The sequence below is a fragment of the Pseudopipra pipra genome, chromosome 2, assembly GCF_036250125.1.
Source record: "Pseudopipra pipra isolate bDixPip1 chromosome 2, bDixPip1.hap1, whole genome shotgun sequence".
Classification (NCBI taxonomy): Eukaryota; Metazoa; Chordata; class Aves; order Passeriformes; family Pipridae; genus Pseudopipra; species Pseudopipra pipra.
In genome coordinates, this window is record NC_087550.1 from 104,912,719 (window position 1) to 104,935,251 (window position 22,533).

The 22,533-nt window shown below is 38.8% G+C and overlaps 1 protein-coding gene across 3 annotated transcripts in view; it reads left to right on the forward strand.

The window, feature by feature from the left end:
* Positions 1-22,533, forward strand: part of MBTPS2 (membrane bound transcription factor peptidase, site 2) — a 46,201-nt gene that overhangs the window by 11,853 nt on the left and 11,815 nt on the right. For 2 of the 3 annotated variants that reach the window (XR_010428569.1, XM_064646776.1), the window contains exons 5-10: positions 1,346-1,473; positions 5,315-5,433; positions 6,388-6,568; positions 8,944-9,038; positions 11,313-11,508; positions 21,598-21,673. Coding sequence is in view for 1 of the 3 variants with exons in the window: in XM_064646776.1 (XP_064502846.1) it covers positions 1,346-1,473; positions 5,315-5,433; positions 6,388-6,568; positions 8,944-9,038; positions 11,313-11,508; positions 21,598-21,673 (795 nt within the window). In the remaining 2 variants the exon portion in view is untranslated. Of the gene's footprint in view, positions 1-1,345; positions 1,474-5,314; positions 5,434-6,387; positions 6,569-8,943; positions 9,039-11,312; positions 11,509-11,640; positions 11,706-21,597; positions 21,674-22,533 lie in introns of all 3 variants that reach the window. The other variant, XR_010428570.1, reaches the window with a different exon arrangement.

Below are 22,533 nucleotides of genomic sequence, written 5' to 3' on the forward strand. Positions count from 1 at the left end.
AAAAAATTGTTTCCCAGCTGTTTCCAGGAGAGAAATTAGTTTGTCCAATGTATACCTTGGCAGCCAATGTTGCTACTACTGTTTTCTGCTTGACTTTATTTTCTTCCTAGACCAGTTGGGTCTATAGTGCTGTTACTGTAAATCCTCAGGGTCTAGGCTTTACTAAATAGCTGTGGGCAAATTTCATTATTCTGGCAAGTCACTTAGCCTTCCTGAAATCTAATAAACTTTTGGCAACTTCAGTGCAAGGTAACATTAGCAGTGAACTACAAGAGCTTGAAATATTTGATCCTTAGCTTAGTCAAGGCTTTTACCAAAAAAATCGTTGACTTCTTCTTCCCTCTGTGCCTTCTACCCAATTTATGAAATCATGTATAGGTGTTAGAGTGGCTGTTACTAATTGGTAGCATGGGTGAGTCTGGTGAGTTAGCTCCACAGAATTAGTGTATGACTTCATTCTGAAAAATTTTTTGTACTTCTGTTCTTTGTATACACACAGTAAACAAATAAATGTGAATAAGTAAAATGTTATACCCAGTATACTGTCTCAGTAAAGATGTGGTATTAGCTGATCTGTGCCTGGTTTGTCTTGTTACATGATTGTCTCATGCCTAACGAAATTTCTAGCTTCAGAAAAACTTAATGTATTTGTTCCAAAACATTCCACTTAAAAGCAATTGTAAAACCTGTGAAAAAAAATATTATCTGTATGATAGTGTCAACTACTAATATATTTAAATAGAATCATAGAATCATAGAATATTAAGCATTGGAAGGGCATTAGCATTTGTTCTTTTAACCTCTCGAATTGTTTTCATTTTTTAGATTTCATTTCCCTCATTTTTGTTAGTTTACAATTTACTCTAAATTTGGTTTAGGAGAAACAAAGAAATTGTAAATTCGAGAAATCTATAAATGTTTCTTTAAAAGGGAAGCAGTTGCTTCTTGCAGATAATTTTTCATAGATGACTTTGAAACTGCTTCCTACAGGCTGCCTTTTTTTTACTTAAAAGAAAAAAAATACCCCAAATGTTAAAATATATTTTAACTTGAAAGTAGGTGGTTTTTTAAAAAAAGTATTTTATGTATTACTGGGAGAAAGGAAGCTGACCTTATCCTTTATTTTTTACCAGACTCACAGATGAGTGCTGCTTCAACATGGCAACTACTGCAGAAAACATTCTGTAGTTTAATTATCTTTCAGTTATTGGTATTATGAAAAATAATTTCATTTATAATTATCATTTTAATTATTTTTGTTGTCAAAAATACATGTGCTATCTCTCAGTTTTTCTTTTGTTTATTTGCAGTAACACCACCACATTTTTCTTTTCTTCTTTTTAAGAGAACAAGTACGATTTAATGGATTTGGGATTTTTATCTTCATTGTCTATCCTGGAGCATTTGTTGACCTTTTCACAACTCACTTGCAACTGATATCTCCTGTCCAGCAATTAAGGATATTTTGTGCAGGTAATAGTTTGTGCTTTTTAATTAAATCTTTGCTTAGCACTGTTATTTATTCTACAGGCATCATTTGTGAATCTTTGATAGAGCATTAGAATGAAGAAGTACCCAAGCTTCTCTTTACCTAAAGATGATCCTTCTGTTCTGAACCTGCATTGTCATTTCAGAAAATCATTTGATCACTGTCCATATTGTGCTGCTTTCTGGGATAGAGATGTCTGTTTCTAGTGTCTTAAATGAATACCAATTTCCTGTCCTGAAAAACATTATATTCTAGGTCTGATTCAGAATAGTTGTGCATAAGAAATTCCAGTTGTGTGGTTGGGGAGAAAATGTAGTTTCTGACCTTCCTCTCATTAGAAAAAACTCTTACACCAACTCAGGTGCAGAAGCACCTTTTTGTCTTTTTTGTTTGTTTGTTGTGTGGGGGTTTTTTGCATGTCATATGGCCTAAGTAACAAAACCTTGGAGCACACGAGCTGGAAAATACTTAGTCAGAAGATGTGGTATAAGAACACAACTTGCTGTCACAGGTGAACATCCTTGAGCAATTCAGTACCATTTTCTGCAATAGGAGCAATCTATTTTTCAGTAGTATTGTAAGTGATTTTCATTGACCTGTGAGTTGTGTTATTATACAGGTCACTGTGTTTTGATGTTGCCATCAGGAAGAAATAAAGGTTAAAACACAAATGTCCAAAGAGAATCATAGGTTATGGCTCCAAATAACCTCCAGATAGTTTTGACTTGATGTTTTTTGAAGTCTCTCGCTGCTGGGAAGTAGAGCCCTGTTGCTCTGGAAAGTCAAACTGAGACTGCGTTATTCTGCCTGAACCACTCGTATGATTATTTCTATAGACAAAAGTGGTTCCCAAACAACTTAAACGGAGATAGAGAAGTTATTATCTTGGTTTAGTTCTTGATACTGATGATTTTCTATTGCAGGGGACAGTAGGCTAGCAGCCAGCTTGTTCTAATGTTTAGTTTCTAGTATTGTTTCTTGAATATTGTATCTAAAACATCATATAGGGTGTAGACATACAGAAGCCTTTAGCAAACTTGTTTTCAAGCTTTCATAAATCAAGTAAATAATTACGAATGTTAGGTAAATTAATATATCTATATATATATTCCAAATATTCTAATCAACAAAAATAATTCACTGCAGTAAGCTAATTTTTATGAAGCCCGATTTCTCAAATTAATCAATTTCCATTTTCAGCTTCAGTGAACAGAACTGAAAGAAAAGACATTGATTTTCAAAATGGTTGCTTACATAGATTCCTGAGAAATTATCTAGAAAAATTAGATTCTAAGCTGTAATAGAAAATAATTGTTTGCATGTTTTGATGGCAAGCAAACACTTATAGTAATTTGTCTTGTTTCTTGGGAAACCTGAAATAGGGTAATACAAGGTAAGGAGCAAGCACATTGCAAGACTGGCTAGCATGAACAGCTTGTTTTCAGTTTAGTTATAACTAATACATGCCTTTTTTTACAGTTAATGATTGATATGTTTCAGAACTAGGATATTTGATAATGATAAAATGTGTTACTCGGTAAACGACTAATTTGTTTTAATTGTCAGAACAGTTGAATGAGCCTATTCTCAGTGTTCAGAAGATTTGAATTTACAGAGACATGCTTTCAGATTTTTGTATGGCAGCCAAGTAACAGAGCTAGAGTAGAGGACACCACTAAATACTCCACCTATACTTTGGAGATGAAGCAGTATATTTGTTGTACAGCAGATGGCATCATGAGTTCAAGGAAATGAGCGTTCCTGCAAGACTTGTAGTATTTAGAACATAATTTCATGCCTTCTAGAGGAAAAGTGCTTCTGTGCAGAACTTTCTTGCAATTAGTTCAATTATTTATATTACTTTTTAAGATAATTTTAATACATTTTGTCTCATCTTTAACAGGAGTTAAATATTTTTTTAAAATTAATTATCTTTTAAAAATTTAATAATTCATAAATTATTTTAAGGTGGTTTAAGAGTTGTGTAAAGTGTCCCTTTTTAAATATAAGGAATTAAGTATCTGAGGATGAGGCTGTTTTAGCAAGATGAAGTTGAAGGTATACTGAGCAGTGTGCCTCTACAGATATTCTCATTTTGAGCATGTTTATTTTTCTGTGGATCACCTGGGATGAGTTTAAAACCTTTCTATTTTAGACTTTTCTGCTGTATTCCACACAGCTAACTGTCAATTATGGCAGTAAGGCTCATGTTTTCCAGCTGTTTGAAAGTATTCCTTGTCACACTCTAGCAATTCCATCACCTCTTTCTTATTTATTATTATGAGGTTGAGTTTTTTTTTTTCAGTTTTCTCTCTGTAGCAGCCACTCTCTTGCAAAGGAATTTTGTTTCCGTTTTTCATTTTTATCTTTTGTTAAGCTGTTAAACTGAAAAAATATTTTTAAGATAAAAAGGTTAAAACAATAAAGTTAAAATATTTACTACTTTTGGATTTGTTGCACTTGTGTGTCTGTTCGCGCATATGTGTGTGTATGTGAGATAAGGAGTACTGATTGCAGAAACATTTCCTCTATCTGATTGCCTTTCAGTGAGATGCAATTAAAAACTATAGAAAGAGAAATTACTTTGAGAAGTGTCTGCTAGTGGAAATGGCAACAAACCCTTACTTCAAGTACTTCAAAAATGTCTCTCATTTCTGCAGAATTAGAAGTGTAAAAGAAGACCAGGTGAGATGTAGAGATAGAGAGGGGAGATAAGAGTCTGCCATATGTTCCCATTCCTGTGTTATATACGCTTCAAGAAAGATAGGTTTAATATATTTTTAGATATATTTACTTCAATTCCTGTCCTGTAACTGCACTGTAAATACAGAATTGAATCAAACTCCTCATAATAAGACGAAGCACTGTAAGAAGGAAATAAGAAGTCTTTAACATTGCAGTGTTCCTGCACTGTTCATACAAAATGTTTGTGCAAGAACACAAACTCAGTGAGAAAATTGGAACAGTACTGACTGTGGAAAGCCATAAAGCTTTGATAATGAAAGCCAACTGTGTCTTATGATAGTTGTTCATTTCCTCCTATGGAGAACAACATACTATAAAGATTGCAATTGCAAATATGTTCCCCAGAGTAATGTGTCAGGAAATGCTGATTGCACAACTTAATTTCTTGATGTGGTTTTAGGTCCAGATTTTCTTGTCAGAGAAGCCTTTTTTTCAAATAATTTTCTGAACTCATTTGGCACATATACATGTAATAATTTCAATTGAAATAATGGAGATAACCATGACAAATCCTGAATTGCCACTTCAGACATCTTGCTGACTAGGGCAAACAGCATTTATTAAAAGAATAAGCCCATTATTCATAAATTCAGCAGTTTATTGTGATAGAAGGTGACAAGTACTACATTTCATTCCTTTTTTTTTTTATATTTATGATTGAAGGCAACTCTATAGATAGAAACTGTATTTTAATGATTGATTCAGAAGCCCAGTTTTTCTTCTGGATGTTCTGCTCACTGCATACTTAGAAAAGTAATGGTACATGATGAAATCTCCCTGTGGTAGAATGACACCTTAGAAGTGGATTTACTGCTTGCCTATCTTTTCTGATAGTATAATTCTCAGGGGCTCAGAGGTCTGTCTAAAACTTCCTTACAAAGTGCCATCATAGAAACGAAAGTTTGTAAAGTATTAATGTATGTATTCTTTTTTTATGCCTATGTTCAACACTAATTAATTTTTTATTCATTCTTGCAGTAACAATTTCAGGAAAGTTAATTAGAAGGTAGCTGTAGAAAAATTTCAAAACCAGCTTTGTTATTAGTTTTTATTTAGAATCTTTTTTTTGCTTCTTTTTAGGGGTGTGGCATAATTTTGTTCTTGGTGTTGCCAGTTTCATGGTTTTGTTTCTGCTGCCAGCCATTCTTTTCCCTTTTTATTACACGGGTGTCGGGGCACTTGTCACTGAGGTTGCAGAGGTAAGAAAAGATCTTTGCTGTTTTCATATTATATGCTTTGTGACCTGAAATGTATCTCTATCTCTTATTAGCACAATCAGATTTAGTCAGTGCAGCACTCTGCAGAATCAAATATATTGAACTTTTTGCTTAAAGTTTTCTTCTTAGTCTCATGTATTTTAATATTAGTAAATAAAAGAACATAATGTGAATAATTATAGACTATTCATCATACTGTAAAACTGTGTAGGTGTTTGAGATGAGTTTGCAGCTTATTTCTGGGGAGGTTGACTTTTTTTCAGTATTGGCACAAAGCAAATCTACTGGAAACTGCATTATCACTCTAGTTACTGTTATCTGGTTTTAATGTTAAAGATTATTTTGAGCTGAGTTCCTTGTTTAGTCAGCTGGAAGCAAAGTAGAGATAGACTTCTGAGATTTTGGAAAGGCCTGATTTTTTTTCTGACTTAATCAAATACAGCATAGTTGAACAGCACAGCTGAAAGGATTCAGCCTTTCTTCGATTGGAAAGTTAACTGATATAACTGAGGGAGAGAGTGACATTTATAATGCTTTATTACCTTTTAAAGTATAGGTACACACCACTTTCTTGAAAGTTTCAGGGTATCCATGTAAGTTGCTTGAACTTAATATGTTGTGGGGTTTCTTACCATTTTAACTTGTATGAAAACAATTTCTCAAATTTGAAGAGGTCTTAGGGACACTTGGAGGTCTTCCTTTCTTCCCTTTCTTCCTTTTTCTTCTTTGCACTAAATAGTCATTATTTGTAAAGGATGGTATTTTTTGTAATACTTTTATCATAAATTGAAATAATCAGTTCTAGTGGAGTCAGAAATTTTGTTTCTAAGGAAATAGTATCTTAACCTAAAGATTTCATAGTTATTCAGTAGAACTGTAAACTAATCTGTATAGTTTTAACTACAATAAGATGGCTGACTTCACTGTTTTTCTCAGGATTCTCCTGCCAATGGACCAAGAGGTCTTTTTGTGGGAGACCTTGTCACTAACCTACAAGACTGCCCAGTTTATAATGTGGAAGACTGGAATTCCTGTCTGGGAGACATTTCAGAGAAGTCACAGGTCGGCTACTGTGTAAGTGCAGCCACCCTACAGCAATTAAGCTTTCCAACTAGAGGTATGACTTTAGGTGCTCTCCTCATTATTTTATGTATTAATTAATTTATATTTTAATTTTATCATGTTTAAAAGACTGTTTTGGATTTAGGATTTGTTGTTGGGGTCAGATTTCTCATGAGTCAAGTCTGCTATCCCATCTTAAGCAGTTACCAGTGCTGTTTTGTGAAATCTGAAAGTGAGGACAAAGTAGACAGAAGAATTTCTCTTGTTTTTCAGTCATCCTGTACAAATACCCTGTACGATCTGAATAATAAAATTTGCTTTTTCAGGATATTGCAAAACTTGGTTATTATCAGTAATGCAATTATCTCCTCTATTTTAAGTTCCGTTAACTTAAAATCACTCAGTGATCTTTTGCAGTGATCTTTTGTGTAAACTCCACGCATTACCTTACAGCTTTGATCAGCGTGACATTGCAAATTGTATGGCTTAACCCAATGATGTGCTTTATTATGGTCCCTTCTTCTGATGTGTCTCGCTGTACTGGTTTTGTGTCATTGCCCATAAACTCAGTTTTGTCTGGATTGCACATATTGCTTCTGGAAGTCAGTCTGTTTCCATTTATACATTAGAGTGCTTGTTGCTATAAGGGCTTACCCCTGAGAAACAAACAAAAAAAAAAAATGTGAACTGAACTAAACCAGAACAATAAACAAAAGTTAAGTAGAACAAAAAAGAACAGTCAAGTTAAATTGGCTGAATGTCTCATGACATGCCCTAAAGCTCTCTAGACTTTCTTACATGCAAGCATCCATGGAAACTGAATTCCAAAGGTAAGGGGCTGCTGCTGAGCAAAACCTATATGATGCTATTCAGAGCTTTAAAATTTTCACTGCATTTTTCCATCATACTGGAAATAAACAGGAGGTCAGGCAACTCGACTACCCTTGTTTGATGCATTGTAGTACTTTTGTGAGACTGAAAAGGTGATTTTTTTTTTTTAGTATGTAAGGAAAATAATCTTACAGCTGGAACTAAGATAAATATTTAAACTGGAAACTAGTGGAGTATGGGTAAGAACCTGCTTTTAGAAACCCGACAGTTTGGATTATGCCTCTGAAGAGGAGGGCAGCTTTGGCACATGCTTTCAGCTGGGCAGGGCTGGTAAGAACCAATTCTCAGGCACTGTAGGTTTATGTATGCTGAGGTTCTGCTGTTCTCTGAAATGCAATTTCAGAGTAATGGGTAATAAAACTGCGTATTCTGCAGTTGAACCAGTCCTATTTAGATTGAAATACTAGAGGCTTAATACTGGAGGCTTGGTATTGCTTCCAAGATTGGTTGCTTTATTGTGTTAGCAGCCCTTTGTCCCCACTGCTGCCTTCTAATCAGACTAGTCTGTCTGCATTTTTGGAGTCATAAGCCTCCAGCAGTGAGAAATATTCCTCTGAAATTAAATGAACTCTGTTTGGTCTCTAGCAGCTGTCATTTGTCAAAACCTTGACAGTTCACAACTTGACATAAATACAGAGTATCAATAAAAATGTATATAGCAAATGGACCCCATCTACTTGATCATAAAACAAATGGAGAGTAAACTATCTGAGTATGAAGCTAGACAGAAAACAATGCTCCAAGGACCTTCCTGAAATTAAAGTGTTTTCAATGTAGTTTATAAGGAAACTAATTTCATGGTCATTCACTGTTCAAAAATCTATGTGGTTTCTTAGCCTCAGGGTACTTGAAAAAAGGTTTGTATGGTACAGTGCTTGCACCTGTAAGCCCCAGGCATAAAGCTCCATGTTACTGCTCTCCTAAAGAAGGTACTACAGTTGCTGTTATACAGGTTCTTATAGTGACCATTGTTTAGTGTGTGTGTTTTTAAGCAGTTGTTGCACAGTTAGTTAGGCCGCTTTCATTTAAAGAGCATCTGTGCAAAGATTCCAAACTAGTTAAATCATGGTTTAAAACATCGTTTATTCACTGCTGCAACCCTCAAGGTTTGAAAAGCCTTCAGAATTTGAATCTTGTAAAGGCTTTCACATTTTACAGAGTATGTTTTGGGCCTTGTCATTTCCATAGCCAGCCAGTGACATCAGTACAGTAGTGGCTAAATAACTTCTATGCCAAACCTTGATGCAAGTTGGGGGCAATGAATAAAATGGTTTTTGTAACTCACAATGCTCAAAACCCTGCAGTGGTAGATGCCCAGTATCTCCAGGAGATTTATTAAGATGAAAAAATCAGTATGTGACATTCACACACATTGGTGGTGAAACTTATTTTTAGTTGTGACTGAATGTCAGCTATGCTGTGTGAATTACTATAATTCTCAAAGGCTGCAGGATGGTTGTTTTGCTTTATTCAGAGATTAATTTTTTTTCAGGATGTTACTATAATATCAACTATTTGCTCTATCCCTATGTTCTTTAGTCTACAGAAGACTCGATGGCACAGTTGAATGTTGTAATAACAGCAGCCTCACAGACATTTGCTTTTCATATAGCAATAAGTTGGACAGCCATCTGGTAAGTTGCTTCAACTGCTAATTCTCTTTGGTAAATCTAAAATTATTTAAATTAATTAGTAATATTTACCAACATTTATGCAGCATGCTCATGTGCTTAAAAATATCTACAGTTTGTAATAAAGGTATATATGTATATTATTCTCCCCATTTACAGCTTAAAACCCCACAAAATATTAATTATGATTTTTCCCATGATCAATCAGAGAGTCTCTGGAAGAACCATAAAAAATCTTAAGAGCCCTCATTCCTTCAGGCAAAAAGACACCTAACTGATTTTCAGTATCCTGGATGCAGAACTGGTGAGAGAAAAACAACTTTTGAGAAGAAGGTGAAATTGGCTTATTTTAGTGCTTCAGCCTTTAAAGGTATTGAGCACTACAGGCAGAGCAAAGCACTGGACTACCTGTTCAGTTATTTTGTTTGAAGTCAGTAGTGCTGCTTCCTAAGTTAAACAAAAAACATGCAAGAGAAAGTCCTAGAAGTTGCCCAGTTTCTCAAAATGAGGGCCACTATTTGATTCCTTTTTCACCATGTTCATTTTCTTGTCACGTGAAAGTTTCTCAGTAGGATTTTGACTTACTTCCTTCAAAAGAGAATACAGCAGCCTTCCAGTGTCTAAAGGGGCTACAAGAGAGCTGGGGAGGGACTTTTTACAAGGGCATGTAGTGATAGGACAAGGGGGAATGGCTTTAAACTGAAAGAGGGCAGGTTTAGATTAGATATGAGGAATAAATTGATGCCCCATCCCTGGAGGTGTTCAAGGCCAGGTTGGGTGGAGCTCTGAGCAACTTGGTCTAATGGAAAGTATCCCTGCCCATGGCAGTGGGATTGGATCAAGATGACCTTTATGGTCCATTCCAACCCAAACCCTTGTATGACTCTATGAAAATACAGAGATGTTTGTTAAAATATGTTTCATATTGACAGCGATGGAATATTTCTATTGGTTCTCTTTACAAGAAAAAGAGCACAAGTATCAACTGTGTAAACTTTTTTACACATACCAGTTTGTTATTTTTCTGATCTCTAGTGATAAATACTCAAAGAAATTCAAGTAAGTCTGTTCCAAATCTGCTATGTTTACAGTTTCTATGATGGTAAGCTTCCCACTCCAGGGTGTTTCTGTGGTATTTAACCACTAAGAATTGAGCACATTCCAGCGGTTCATTTGAAATATGTCAGTAACTGGTAACATCCTGGAGTTCAGCAAGATTTGATAAATCACTATCCCACTGAGCCTTGGCATTCTTAAGCTCATAGCTGCTACTTATGAACAGAGAAGAAATAAAAGCATCCAGAAGCCTGTGACCTTGTGACTTTCAAGTGTCCTTAGGCTGGCTGTGAGTTTTTTAACAATTATTTTACATAGTCTTTGCAGTGCTATGCAGACTATTTGAAAGTGTATCCTCTCCCTGTCATTGGAATAGGAAGGGCTTGTATCAAGCTTAGTGGCGAGTGTCTGACCCTCAGGCATTTCTGGGGAGTGTAATGATCAAGCTAAAAAGTCAGAAATCACTTTTTTTTTTTTTTGTCCTAAGGTAAACAGTAGATTAAGAGCTTTCCTTGCTTGTGTTTTAAGAACAAAAGGAAAAGTGTCACTGAGCTTTTGGAGTCATAAGAGACTCCATGTCCCCCTCCATGTCATGAGAGACATGAGGGGGAAAACCAATTTCCTGTTCCCTTCTGCTGTACTGTCTTCAGCCTGTTGGGAGTAAGAAAGATCTGATCTTTCAGACTGTAGAGTGGTAGAGTTATAGGTAGGAGTTATAAGGACACAGCACTGCATTAAGTCCTGTGTTCATCTTAGTTGAGAATAGTTTCTTAGCTATCACACACCTGGTAGGTTTGTTGTTTTATTTACTGAACATAAGCTTTTGTTCGGCCAAACGAGGTTTTATATCAATGAGGACTACAACTTCTAGTACAGGTAAGTCACAAGTATGTTGATGCAAGCTTCATCCATTAGAAATCACTGACTTCATTTTTTGTTATGCAGGTGTGTACCTTTCTAAAAATACTTTGCTTTGATTTTGGTGTATGTGCATGCCCCTTCTTCCTCACTAAATATGGAGTGAAAGGTTGAGTATGTATCAGGTAGAAGTTCTTCAGGATTTGACAAAAAAAAAACTAAGAAAAAAATCAGATTTCAGCTCTTCATGGGCTGATATCAGTGAGGCATTTCTTTTCTCTAAAAAGGAATATTTAGTTCTTTTATTCTGATCCCTTGGTAAATACCTTTAACTTTCATAATCATTTCAAATGCCCTTTGCAGTATGCCTGTCTGCCAGCACGAAAAGTTATTGAAGCCAGCAAAGTTTGTCGAACCAACATGGACTGCCAGAAGGACTTTGTTCCAAGCTTTTGTGTGACTCCTTCTTTGGAGAACCAAACAAGGCTAATCAGGGTAAAGCATCCACCCCATATTGACATGCTATATGTAGGACACCCCATGCATCTTCAGTACACAGGTTGGTATTATTTATTGAAGCAGTTTAGCAAAACCAATCTCCAATATGGTTTCCTTTGCCTGGCTGCTTGAACAAGGTCTTGGAATGCTTGTCAGTTAAATTGTTTAATGCAGAATCCATTTCTTGTTACAGCCAGTGGAGAGACATGGACTACTCAGGCCTAAAATGAAATGTGCACAGTGCAATGAGTTATGAAGGTAATAGAAACCATATGTGATATGAGATGGGTGTTTTTTTAGAAAAGTGTGAAAGATCTATTTCTAGAACAGATCTTACTCAGGTTAGTCATAGGAATCAGATACCTGCATTTTCCTAGCACACAAACCTCTCAAGAGGCTATTGTAAAATCTGTAGGCATCTTGCTCTAGCACCTTGCTTGAAATATTAGCATGACTGCTTGAATCACACCTAATATGGAAGTATCAGTGGCAGATTCCCATGACTACAGAGCCACAACATAGTCTAAGTATTATCACAACATAGTCTTTTCCTGATTTATTCTTTTTTCATTTGATTGCCCTAAATTAAATAACATATAACAGTTTCATTCCTTACTTTGAAATTCACTGTGGCTCTTCCTTGGGCAAGCTTATATACTTGAGCCAGGTATATAAGTAAACAGTAATTCTGCTGCTGGAGAGAGTATGGAAAGAATGAACAAACTTATGAACGTCGTACTTAGTAGCGTGAGTGACATGGTGAAATTTAGCTTCAGATGGGTTTTAAAAGGTTTTAAGTGTTAAACTACTATCCCTTCCTGTGAGGATCCTACCTGTTCCTCATAGTCAGCTGTATCTCTCAGGGTGATTTTACTTCAGACATTTGGAAGTATCTCCTTAGCAAGGCATTGCACTTTTCTGAATAAACACTGGAATTAGGTACAAAAGAGCTTTATAAACAGTGATGAAATCTGGTAGTGTAAAGCCATTAACATTCTTGCATAACATATTTTTAATTAATCTATCAGTCTTTATCTTTCTGTGCTGGTAATTTGATACTCTGTGAGGAGGTATTTATTTCAACTTTTTTTACAATATACCATCATTTAAGCCCCAAAGATGGTCTTTTTGTTTATTTCTGGCCTCTTGCCATTTAAGAGGAAAACATTGTTCACATGTGTGATATCAGCACACAGTTCTATATTTGTTGACATCTATTCCAAGTGGAGCAACATATTTTAAGAAGAGAGTTTTATAACTATATAGAATTAATTTTCTTGGTCTCTAACAATACAAATTATCACTATTGTAGAACAATTGATGTTATTCTCTTTTCCAATATGTTGGAGCAATGGAGTTTTGGTCAATGTTTCCTGCTGAACAGCAATTCTGCAAAAGAATTGAACCTGTCAGTTGGCCAGAAGTCAGAAAAGAATGTTGTTGCATCTAAAGAGGTAGTTCTACTTTAAGAAGTTACTGTGTGAAAATACCGTTTACATACACATGTAGGAATATAATTCTAAAGTGATTTATTGTCCCTGGGAATTGTGCATTGAATGTATTAATTTGAAAGCTAAAAGCTTGACTTTATTACAAACTTTGCTGAAAATGCAACCTATGCTTTGTGTTCCCCTTGGAAAAACATCTGAGCTAAAATTCTAAAATCCTGGCTTGGGCAGCAGATAATCTACTGTACCATCATAGAGTTTCATGCATCCCAATGAAACAGCTTCTAAATATTTCAAACTTAGTTTTGCACTGTGCAATACTGGCTGGGGCCAACAGGTCTGGTGCAGGTTTGTTTTTTTTTTTTTATCAAATGTGACTAACCATTGGTATGGTTAGTGGTAACCATTTCTTTATGGTTAAGAAAGGAAAATAACTTCCTCCTCAACTGCGTGAGTTTTGAAATTGGAATGTGTTTTAGAGAAATGCCTTATTCTTTAGTGTGATCTTTCTGCCTGCAGGAAACATTACTTTTTAGAGTGGTGCTACATTTAACATGCAACATGATATGAGAGTTGTGCTAGGGTGTATTATGTCTTTACTTTCTCTAGAAATGCCAGTAATGTTTGAATAACCTTCTAAGGTTATGCATTTATTATTTTTTACTTAGGCTTGTAATGTTGTCATGATAGTCCTGATTTATGGTGAAGCAGTAGTTATTTCATATTTCCATTTGAAGGTAACTTCAAGATAATGTATTTTTAAAAATGTATATCCATAATAGCTACTTAGAAGAAATAGACTCTACAGCTTATTTCTATTAAATATTTGTTTCCTCAAATTAAAATATCCTAGCAAAAATATTTTTTGTTGGTTTGGATGCTATATATAGCACTTATTTCCAGTATTTAAAAAAATCTCTGGAAGGAATCATAATCCTAAATGAACCTAAAGCGCTGGAGATTTGGCCAAAACTAAAACAGAAGGAATGATTAGGAATGCATGTTGTTTAGGACAGACACATTGATTAATCCTTTTAATTAGCATTCCTTCTGTAAAAAGTATCGAATGTAGTCCAATATAATTCATACTGTCAGTTTAATACATGTGGTATTACTCAAGACTTTTAAACTTTTCTTATTGCAGGCGGTTATACTCTAGAGGCTCTCCCTGTGTTGGACAGATGATATGTAAGACTGAAATGGAGGGCCCTGTCAGTACTGCCATGTAACTTTGCACTGTTTCTTCTTTATTATGTGTGAAGGTTTTTATTCCCTCATGTGATTTCTGATACTGCAAAATTTTTGCTTGTTTCTCTGGCCCTTGTTGGTTGGAAAGAATCTGGTGACTAAGGTTCGTATTTGGAATTCACACTACTTGAGGAAACATCGTGTCCCTGAATGTTACTGTTGCCCATCAGGGATCAAAAACTGTGAGATTTCCTTCAAGAAAAGAAGATGGAACTTACCTAGGAGATAACTTCCTGATAATTTCCCTGAACTGGACTCCTACTTCTGTTGTATTTGAGTCTTCTTAAAAAAAAAGAAAAAAAAAGCCACTTCCTGGCTTTGGGCATGTTTATGAGCAACAACAGCCATAATCCATGATGAAGGTCTTTGTGGTCCAGCCTGTTTTCTCAATATTTCCATGCTTGTTCACCCTTACCACTGAGGATGGTCCTTCTTTGCTTTTAACCCATACTTAAAGAATTACACGTATAGTTCTTCTGGAGACCACACAGAAATATCTCATGCCTTGCTGTCCGTCTCCTCTATAGCATACATGCCCTTTCCCCCATGAAGAAGTTTTGAAAAGCTCTTTGGTCAACCTAGTCTTCCAGTCACTTCTAATTAAAATTGTATCTGTTGTGCATTCTTCTTGATATTTGCCAACACCATCTAGCATTAGCCAACAAAAGAAATGTTATTTCCAGGTCAAAGAATTGTTTAATTAGAGTGGGAAAACAATGAGTGTTTTCTCTCACCCAGGATCATTGCTGTTCACCTCTTCCCAGCAGTGTCTTTTTCAAGACAAGCCTTTTGTTATTCCTAGGAGGACAAATTTGCCTACTGCCATTAGGTTTAATCCGTTACAACCACTAAATTCATTGCCTCATATTACAGTGACTAGAGCTCAGTCCACCAGCTTCCTGAAGAGTTTCTTTGTGTTTGGAGTTTGCTTCGGTAGCAAGGTTTGGAGTTTAGATCCATGTCTAGTGGCTGTTGGTGACAACAATTTGTTGTAACAACAAGAGAAGAAGATTAGTGATCCATTCTCAGTGTAGGCACAGCTTCAGATTCAGGGTGGTGACTTAGTGGCCATTAGTCAAGCAGCAGTTAGGTTTTTGAAATTATAGTATATTGGAGTGTGTGTCTTTTGAAGCCTTTGAATACACTGGATGCCTCAGCCATTTTGCTATTTTGGCTCATGAACAAGAGGTCAGATCCGATGTTCTGATACCAGCCTTCAGCATGATGAGTTTGGATATCACTTGACCGGGATGTACATACAGACTGGGTAATGAGCGGCTGGAGAGCAGCCCTGCAGAAAGAGATCTGAGTGTCTTGGCCGACGGCAAGTTGAATATGAGTCAGCAGTGCCCTGGCAGCCAGGAGGGCCAGCCGTGTCCTGGGGGACATCAGGCAAAGCATCACCAGCTGGTCAAGGGAGAGGATTGTCCTGCTCTGCTCTGCTCTGCTCTGGGGCGGCCTCACCTTGAACATTGTGTGCAGGTTTGGGCACTACAATATAGAAAAGATATGAAGCTATTAGAGGGTGTCCAGAGGAGGGCAACAAAGATGGTGAAGGGCCCGGAGGGGAAACCATTTGAGGAGTGGCTGAGGTCACTTGTCTTGTTCAGCCTGGAGGAGACCTCATCATGGTCTACAACTTCCTCATGAGTGGAACAGGAGGGCCAGGCACTGATCTATTCTCTGTGGTGACCAGTGACAGAACTTGAGGGAATGGACTGAAGTTGTGTCGGGAGGTTTAGGTTGGATATCAGGTAAAGGTTCTTCGCCCAGAGGGTGGTTGGGCACTGGAACAGGCTCCTCAGGGCACAGTACCAAGCCTGACAGAGTTCAAGAAGCATTTGGATGATACTCTCAGGCACATGGTGTGATTCTTGAGTGGTCCTGTGCAGGACCAGGAGTTGGACTTGATGATCCTTGTGAGTCCCTTCCAACTCGAGATATTCTGATACTACCGAGACACTTGTGTGATGATTCTGTTCCTTTTATTCAGACAAAAAGAGCCGATCCCTGAAGCTGTGGGTCATGTTTCTGTCAGCCCAACCCCTTCCCTGATGAGCCCACCCTCAGCTCTGTCCGGAGGGCTGGGCCAGCAGGCTTGGGGGTGGACGAGGCTGTTCCTGTTGTGGCTGGGGCTGGGTAGTTTCTGCTGCTGCTGCAGTGCAGCTGAGGAAGGGCTGGGGAACAAGGACAGCTCAGGGATCAGATGTGCCAGTTTCTTAGGGCTGCTACAGTGGTGGGTCAGGTTCAGATAAACTGTTCAGGCTTTCTGGGCGGGAGATCAGACCAACACGTTCCTGCCGGTCTCCAGAGAGACGCCTGTGGAGAGAGGAGGTGGCTAAGTTGCAGGTGGGACACAGGGACTCTCCTCCACAGCAGGGCCCAGAGCTGACAAAGCTCACCACCATGGGTGGAGCTGTCAAGGTGAATACCTGCACCTCAAGGCACCAAGTAGGGGGATTCCTCCAGACAGGTGCACTGGTCAGCAACAAGTGCCAGTGCATGTCTTGCTTTTTAGAGCAGTATTATCTCTCACTCTTTCTCATCCTGACCTTGCTTTGCCTCTGCCTGTTGGTCATGGAGACTACTCTTGTCCAGGCAGGCTCAGTTTGAACAAACACTGCTCCAGTGCAAGCAGGCTCCCCAGGAGAAGACCCAGGAATTAAAAGGCAAGTTAAAGCCTCTGACAACAGCAGAAAACTCAGCAGAGTTTTATGGCTAGCCACTAACTCACTGCTGCACAGCAGCCTGACTAAAAATGCTTTGTGGCTGTGAGCAGCCTTTGAAGGAGGCAGTGGATGTGGGGGGATTGATGACTCACCGTTTTCTATCACACCACCAGCAGATTGCAGCAGTACACAACAGTATCCCAACTGGCACAGCAACCAGGACTATCACTATGCCTATCATACAGCCTACTCCACGACAGAAAATACTTTCAATGTGCTGCTCGGCTTTGGGAACATGTGTGGTCGTTGCTACAGTCACTTCTGCAGGAGAAATCCAAATGTTAGCACATCCTCTGCACCACTTGTAAGCTTGCAGTATGTTTGATACCACCAGGACATTCTCTGTTTCCCCCCAGTGCTGATGCCTGGAGGCACACTCCCATCCTTTGGGACAGGTTGTCCCTCCGAATGAAACTCAGATGGTCAGGAGGAGAGCACAGGGGGGAGCATCACTGCTTGACCAGTCACTCTTTCGAGGGACATGGACAAAAACCATCCCTGCAGCAGGCAGTGCCACCTGCAACTCTCCCTCCCTGATCTGACTCCCATACCACAAGGGGATGGAGTCAGGCCCTCTCAGGAGACACTTGAGCCGTGCTCCCCCCCATCTGCCTTTTCTCCAGCTTGGGCACCCCTTGCAGCCGCTCCCAGGTTTCAGGCTGTGCCTCTCACTTAGGGACCTCAGCAGGACTGCTCAGTACCTGAGTGCTCTGAGCCTGTTTTAGGAGATTTTTTGGCATTTCCACTGTGTTCTTCTCCAGGCTTGGACAGTACTGCCAAAAAGCAGAGACAGTTAAAGCCTCAGCATGGCTCAGGATGCAGGAGGATGGGTTCCCTCTAGGTTCCCTGCCCAGTGTGGGAGACAGAATATTGCTCTGGACCTCAGCTCACGAGAGGGATCCTTCTCTGGGCTGCTGTTGTGCCTTGGGCCTCTCGTTACTCAGGGCAAGCTCTGGGATGAAGCTCCAGTGGGAGCCACATTTGTGCAAGAGTCCCTTTTTTCATCATTTGTGGAATGTGATCCAGATGTCTTGAAACCAACACACTTTTTAGCTTGGCTGCTGATGTGATGTGCAAGAGCAGGCACTGAGGGAAGAGCCTGCTGCACAGCCATCCTGATGGCTGACACCAACTGACCACAGGACAGCAAGTACCTGGCCATGCCAGTGGCTGGCATTGGCCATGGAAGGAGCAACTTGCATTTCACGTGGAAGGAAGACTAAAAGGTAAATGCTACTTCCTCCAACTAACTTACCTGTGGGCTCACGCTTTTGCTTAAGGACTCGAACTGGCAAAGATTTCAGCAAGCCACCAACCTCGGCATCTTAAGGAAAATTGCTCATTAATAAACTCTTGACACATTGCTGATCATTATTCTTTCAAAGAAAGGGACATTGAGAATCTACCTGCAGGCTCTAAGGGCTCCAAACCATCTTTCTGCCAAGCTTCCAGAGACTCTTTTAGAGAATCAGCTAGAAGCAAGCACAAAGAAATGTTTCCATTGCATATTAGGGTCTTCTGCCTTTGTGAACAGAAGCACTGGAAGGGGGTCAGGTAAAAATGTGAGAGCCAGATGTCAGTGGATTGCCAAAGCTGCAGAGGAGGACCTGAGGACCTCTGAGCTGGCAGTGCAATACTCCTTTAAGGTGATGTGCAACACCGTGGAGGAGCAGATGGACCCTTGAGACTCTCTTACCAGGAGAGTGCTCACACAGAGAAAACCCTCAGTAAAGCACTGGAAGAAAAACCCAACATCCACGTTCCTTGGTAAGAAGACCTCACTGGCCCATGAAAGGCTGCACTGGTGCCGCCAGCTGACCTGCTTCCTGCAGTTGCCCTGTAGCAGCCTGAGCAGCCCTGGCATGCAGAGTAGTCAGGAGGATGATGAGGAGGAGGTGGTGGACAAGGACCATGGTCCCCCTCACACCCACTGCTACTGCTGTTGCTGTCGCTGCTGCTGCTGTCAAGAAAGGGGCTGAGCAGTCGGTTCTTTGGCCCAGTGCAGCACCGTGGGGCTCTGTGACCTCATGGCCCTAGAATGACCGTGGGGCTGGGACAGGGCTGTGTGGGGAGCTGCCCTCCCGGGTAGGGGAACACATCCCATAGGGCAGCTCTGTCCAAGGGCTGGGATGCAGGCCCCCCACAGCAGGATTAATTACACCTTCAACAGGTTTGCAGACAATGTCAAGCTGAGTGGTGCAGTTGACACACCCAAAGGACGGGAAGCCATCCAGAGGGACCTGGACAAGTTCAAGAAGGAGAACCCATGGGAACCTCATGAGGTTCAATAAGACCCAGTACAAGGTCCTGCACCTGCTTCAGGGCAACCTCCAGTATCAAGCTGCAGAAGGTTATAGTGTCTTCCTGGTTAACAAGTGTAACTTTTAAAATAAGGCTAAATAAGTATTTTAATAAAATCTTGCATTTAGTTGAGTAAATTTGTGTGTAGACTAGATGTCAAGGAAAAATATTTTTTTTCTTTTTTTTTTTTTTTTTTGTTGTTCAGCTGTTTTTTTTACTGTAGTGGCTGATACTAAATACTGCCAGACAAACACACAGGATGTTTCAAAGAACTTCTTAGCGGTATCTCTGATAATCAGTGGCTTGTCATACAGGTTTTCTTCTAGAAATTATTAGATACAAGGAAGAAATTCTTCACTAAGCATGGTGAGGCACTGGAACATAGGTTGCCCATTGAAGTGGTGGATGCCCCATCCTTGGTAATATTCAAGGCCAGGTTGGATGGGGCTTTCAGCAGCCTGGTCTAGTGAAGGTGTTTCTGCCTATGCCAGGGAGGTTGGAACTAGGTGATCTTCTAAGCTCCCTTCCAACCCAAACCATTCTATGATACTGTGATTGACTTGGATGCCTCTGACTTTCTGAGCTGGGTGGTGTCCTGGATTTCTGTCTGTTTTGTTCTTTCCTCAGTAGTCCAACAGATTTATTTTCTCTAAATCAAAGATTGGTCTTAAGCTGGAAGAGGCAACATGACTTTAAAGCACAGCGGCAGTTTTGGTAATGGAAGGTTCTCTGCTTGTTGCCACACCAAACCATCCTTTTTTTGGGACTCCTTGTTATATATATCTCTCCATCCCCATAGTATGCTTGCTGGCTGGACTTACAAGGGCATCTGTTAAAAGAAGAAAATGTCTTTATGTGACTGAATGGACCAATTCTCTGCCTTATGTGCCTTTGGAACTACTTTCCCTCGCCTTTGTTTCTGTGTCCTTGAATTCTTTATTGAACTTGAAGAAATCTGATCTACTCTTAACTAAGATATACTTAGCAGCATTTCTGAATTTGAATAACATTTCTGGTATGTTATGTTCCCATTTTTCTCTTAGCCTATGCTTTTAAAATTTCTGTGAGGGTGGGTTAAATTGTTTCTTTCCCAAGGGATGTTTGTATTGTGTGGGATTTGAACTCTTGCTTTTGCATATCTCTGTGGAGGTGGTATTTCTTATGGCTATAACTTTTTCCCAAGTAGGTAGGGAAAATTCACATCCAAAGTCGTTCCTTAGGGACAGAAGGACTATTGTTGGTACTGTTCAAGTTTATTCTCAAGGTGATTTTCTATCTCTGCCTTAATTTACCTTAAACCCTTCCTTCTGGGGATAAGACTCCGTTCTACTTTCCTTGTATAGGAAAGGTGTCTTACTTCCAGCTGTCATAGAACTAAGGTTTCCAAATGATCCCTGATGCTGACAGACTCAGACTGCTGTTTACTTTGAAAGACTGTAACAAGACTTTTTATGAGAGAACCTGAATGGAGCATCCCTGTACTAACAAGGTGTACTCTGGCAGGTCTCAAGTTACCTCACTTTTCTTTGAAGAACCTCTCAAGAAACATTTGACATGCAGTAAACTGAAGGTTCATGTACACCTTCAAAGAACAGTGTGTACAGTAACAAAGTATTTCAAGATCATGTTGTGCTTGACATTGCAATTTTCCAGTCACTGTTTATAGGAAGGATGCCGAGTTCCATGTCTCGGGTGTTTAAGTTGCGTCAAGTTATATCTTGGAGTCATTTATCATCTGAGCACAAAAGATAAGCTACTTATGTACTGGCTAACTGGTGTTGTGCAATACAGCTGTGCTTCACCTCGTAGCCTTGGCATTCTCAGAGGGACTCCAGAATTCTGCTCCCCATCTGCCCTGCTCCTGTATACCATGAGCTCAGCCTCAGGTCAGGGGGAGCTTCTCCAGGTACTGCAAGAGAAGAATTTTCTGGCCTTCAGAGAAAATACACATGTGCACCCGCAGTATACATGTGTACTGCATATGTTGAAAAAGTCTGGTAGATATAATATCTTTCTTTGAAAAGAACTGAAATTACACAAAGGAGTCTTTATGACTATAGATGTACAGTTGCCTCTGAAAATATGTATTTTAGATCTAGTTTTACTGAAATGCTAATTGTATTTTGTGGAGTGACTTTACTATGATAGTGACTTTACTATGATAGTGACTTTACCATGATAGTGACTTTACTATGATAGTGACTTTACTATGACTTTACTATGATATGTTTAAGAAAGATTTAATGGCTGCACTCTTGTGAAAACAAAAAAAAAACAACCAAACCCATATTTAGACTGGTTATTCCTCTTTGAAGAAGGTCATTTCACATCTGATGTGTCTGCAAAATTATAAGCTAAAATTCGTAATGTTATAACCCTGGAATTACTTTTCATGCTTTGTGTGTCTTTATATTTTCATTTCAGTAAGTCTCAGCAGTTTTGTACCACGACAAAACTTTCTAAGCATCGATCTGCCTGTGGTGATAGAGACGTTTTGCAAGTATCCTTTAAAGTATGTTTGTTCTTTTAAGGCAAGAAGGGAATTGTTCAGAATTTAGTGACCTAGCAAAATTTCAGTTGGATATCGTTTTAGACAGGATGCTCTGAAATATTTCTGTAGAGTTTTGACATCTTTATCCCATCTCTCCATTGATTATTGTCCATGTGCCAAGCTCAGAATGAAATCTCTCACTTTGCTGTGCTTAACAATATATTTCTCGTCAGTGCTTTTTTTAACTCTTGAGGGTGAGGCTTAACAAATGTGACCAGAAGGTGAAAGTAAGTCTGAATTTACGGCAGGACAAATAAGATGTTCTTGCTAGCTTTGGTATGTCAGAGTTTTACCATTTTTGTGTCATTAGACTGAACTAAATAACAGGGTATGGTTGTTCTTTTTAATTTTTTCTTCAACAGAAAAGCAAAGCATATTCAAAAAGCAGGATAGTTCAGTTCATACACTCTTGTTAATGAACGAGAGGATACATATACACATGTACAAAGCTTAGTAGGTTTGAATATAGCTAATCTAAGAACTCTTACCTTAGAAACTGAAATGTTTATACATGACTATAGAATAATTAAACTGTATAGTTCAGTGTAGTCCATAGAACTAGAGTAAAGATAAACATAATCTCCCCTTTTCTGGGAACATACAAGGTTCACGCTGCCCCAGATGCTTTCTGAATCATATGTCTTCTTGCCTGGCCATTTAAGATGGAGGTGGGTATTGCAGTTAGTAAGTCTTTACCAACAATAAAAATTGTCTAACCGTGCCTCATTCTCACGTGCACACACATGTACAGAAATCCACTCAACTTTTCTGGCTAACAGGTAAGTAGGAGAGATAGGCCAGATTTCCAA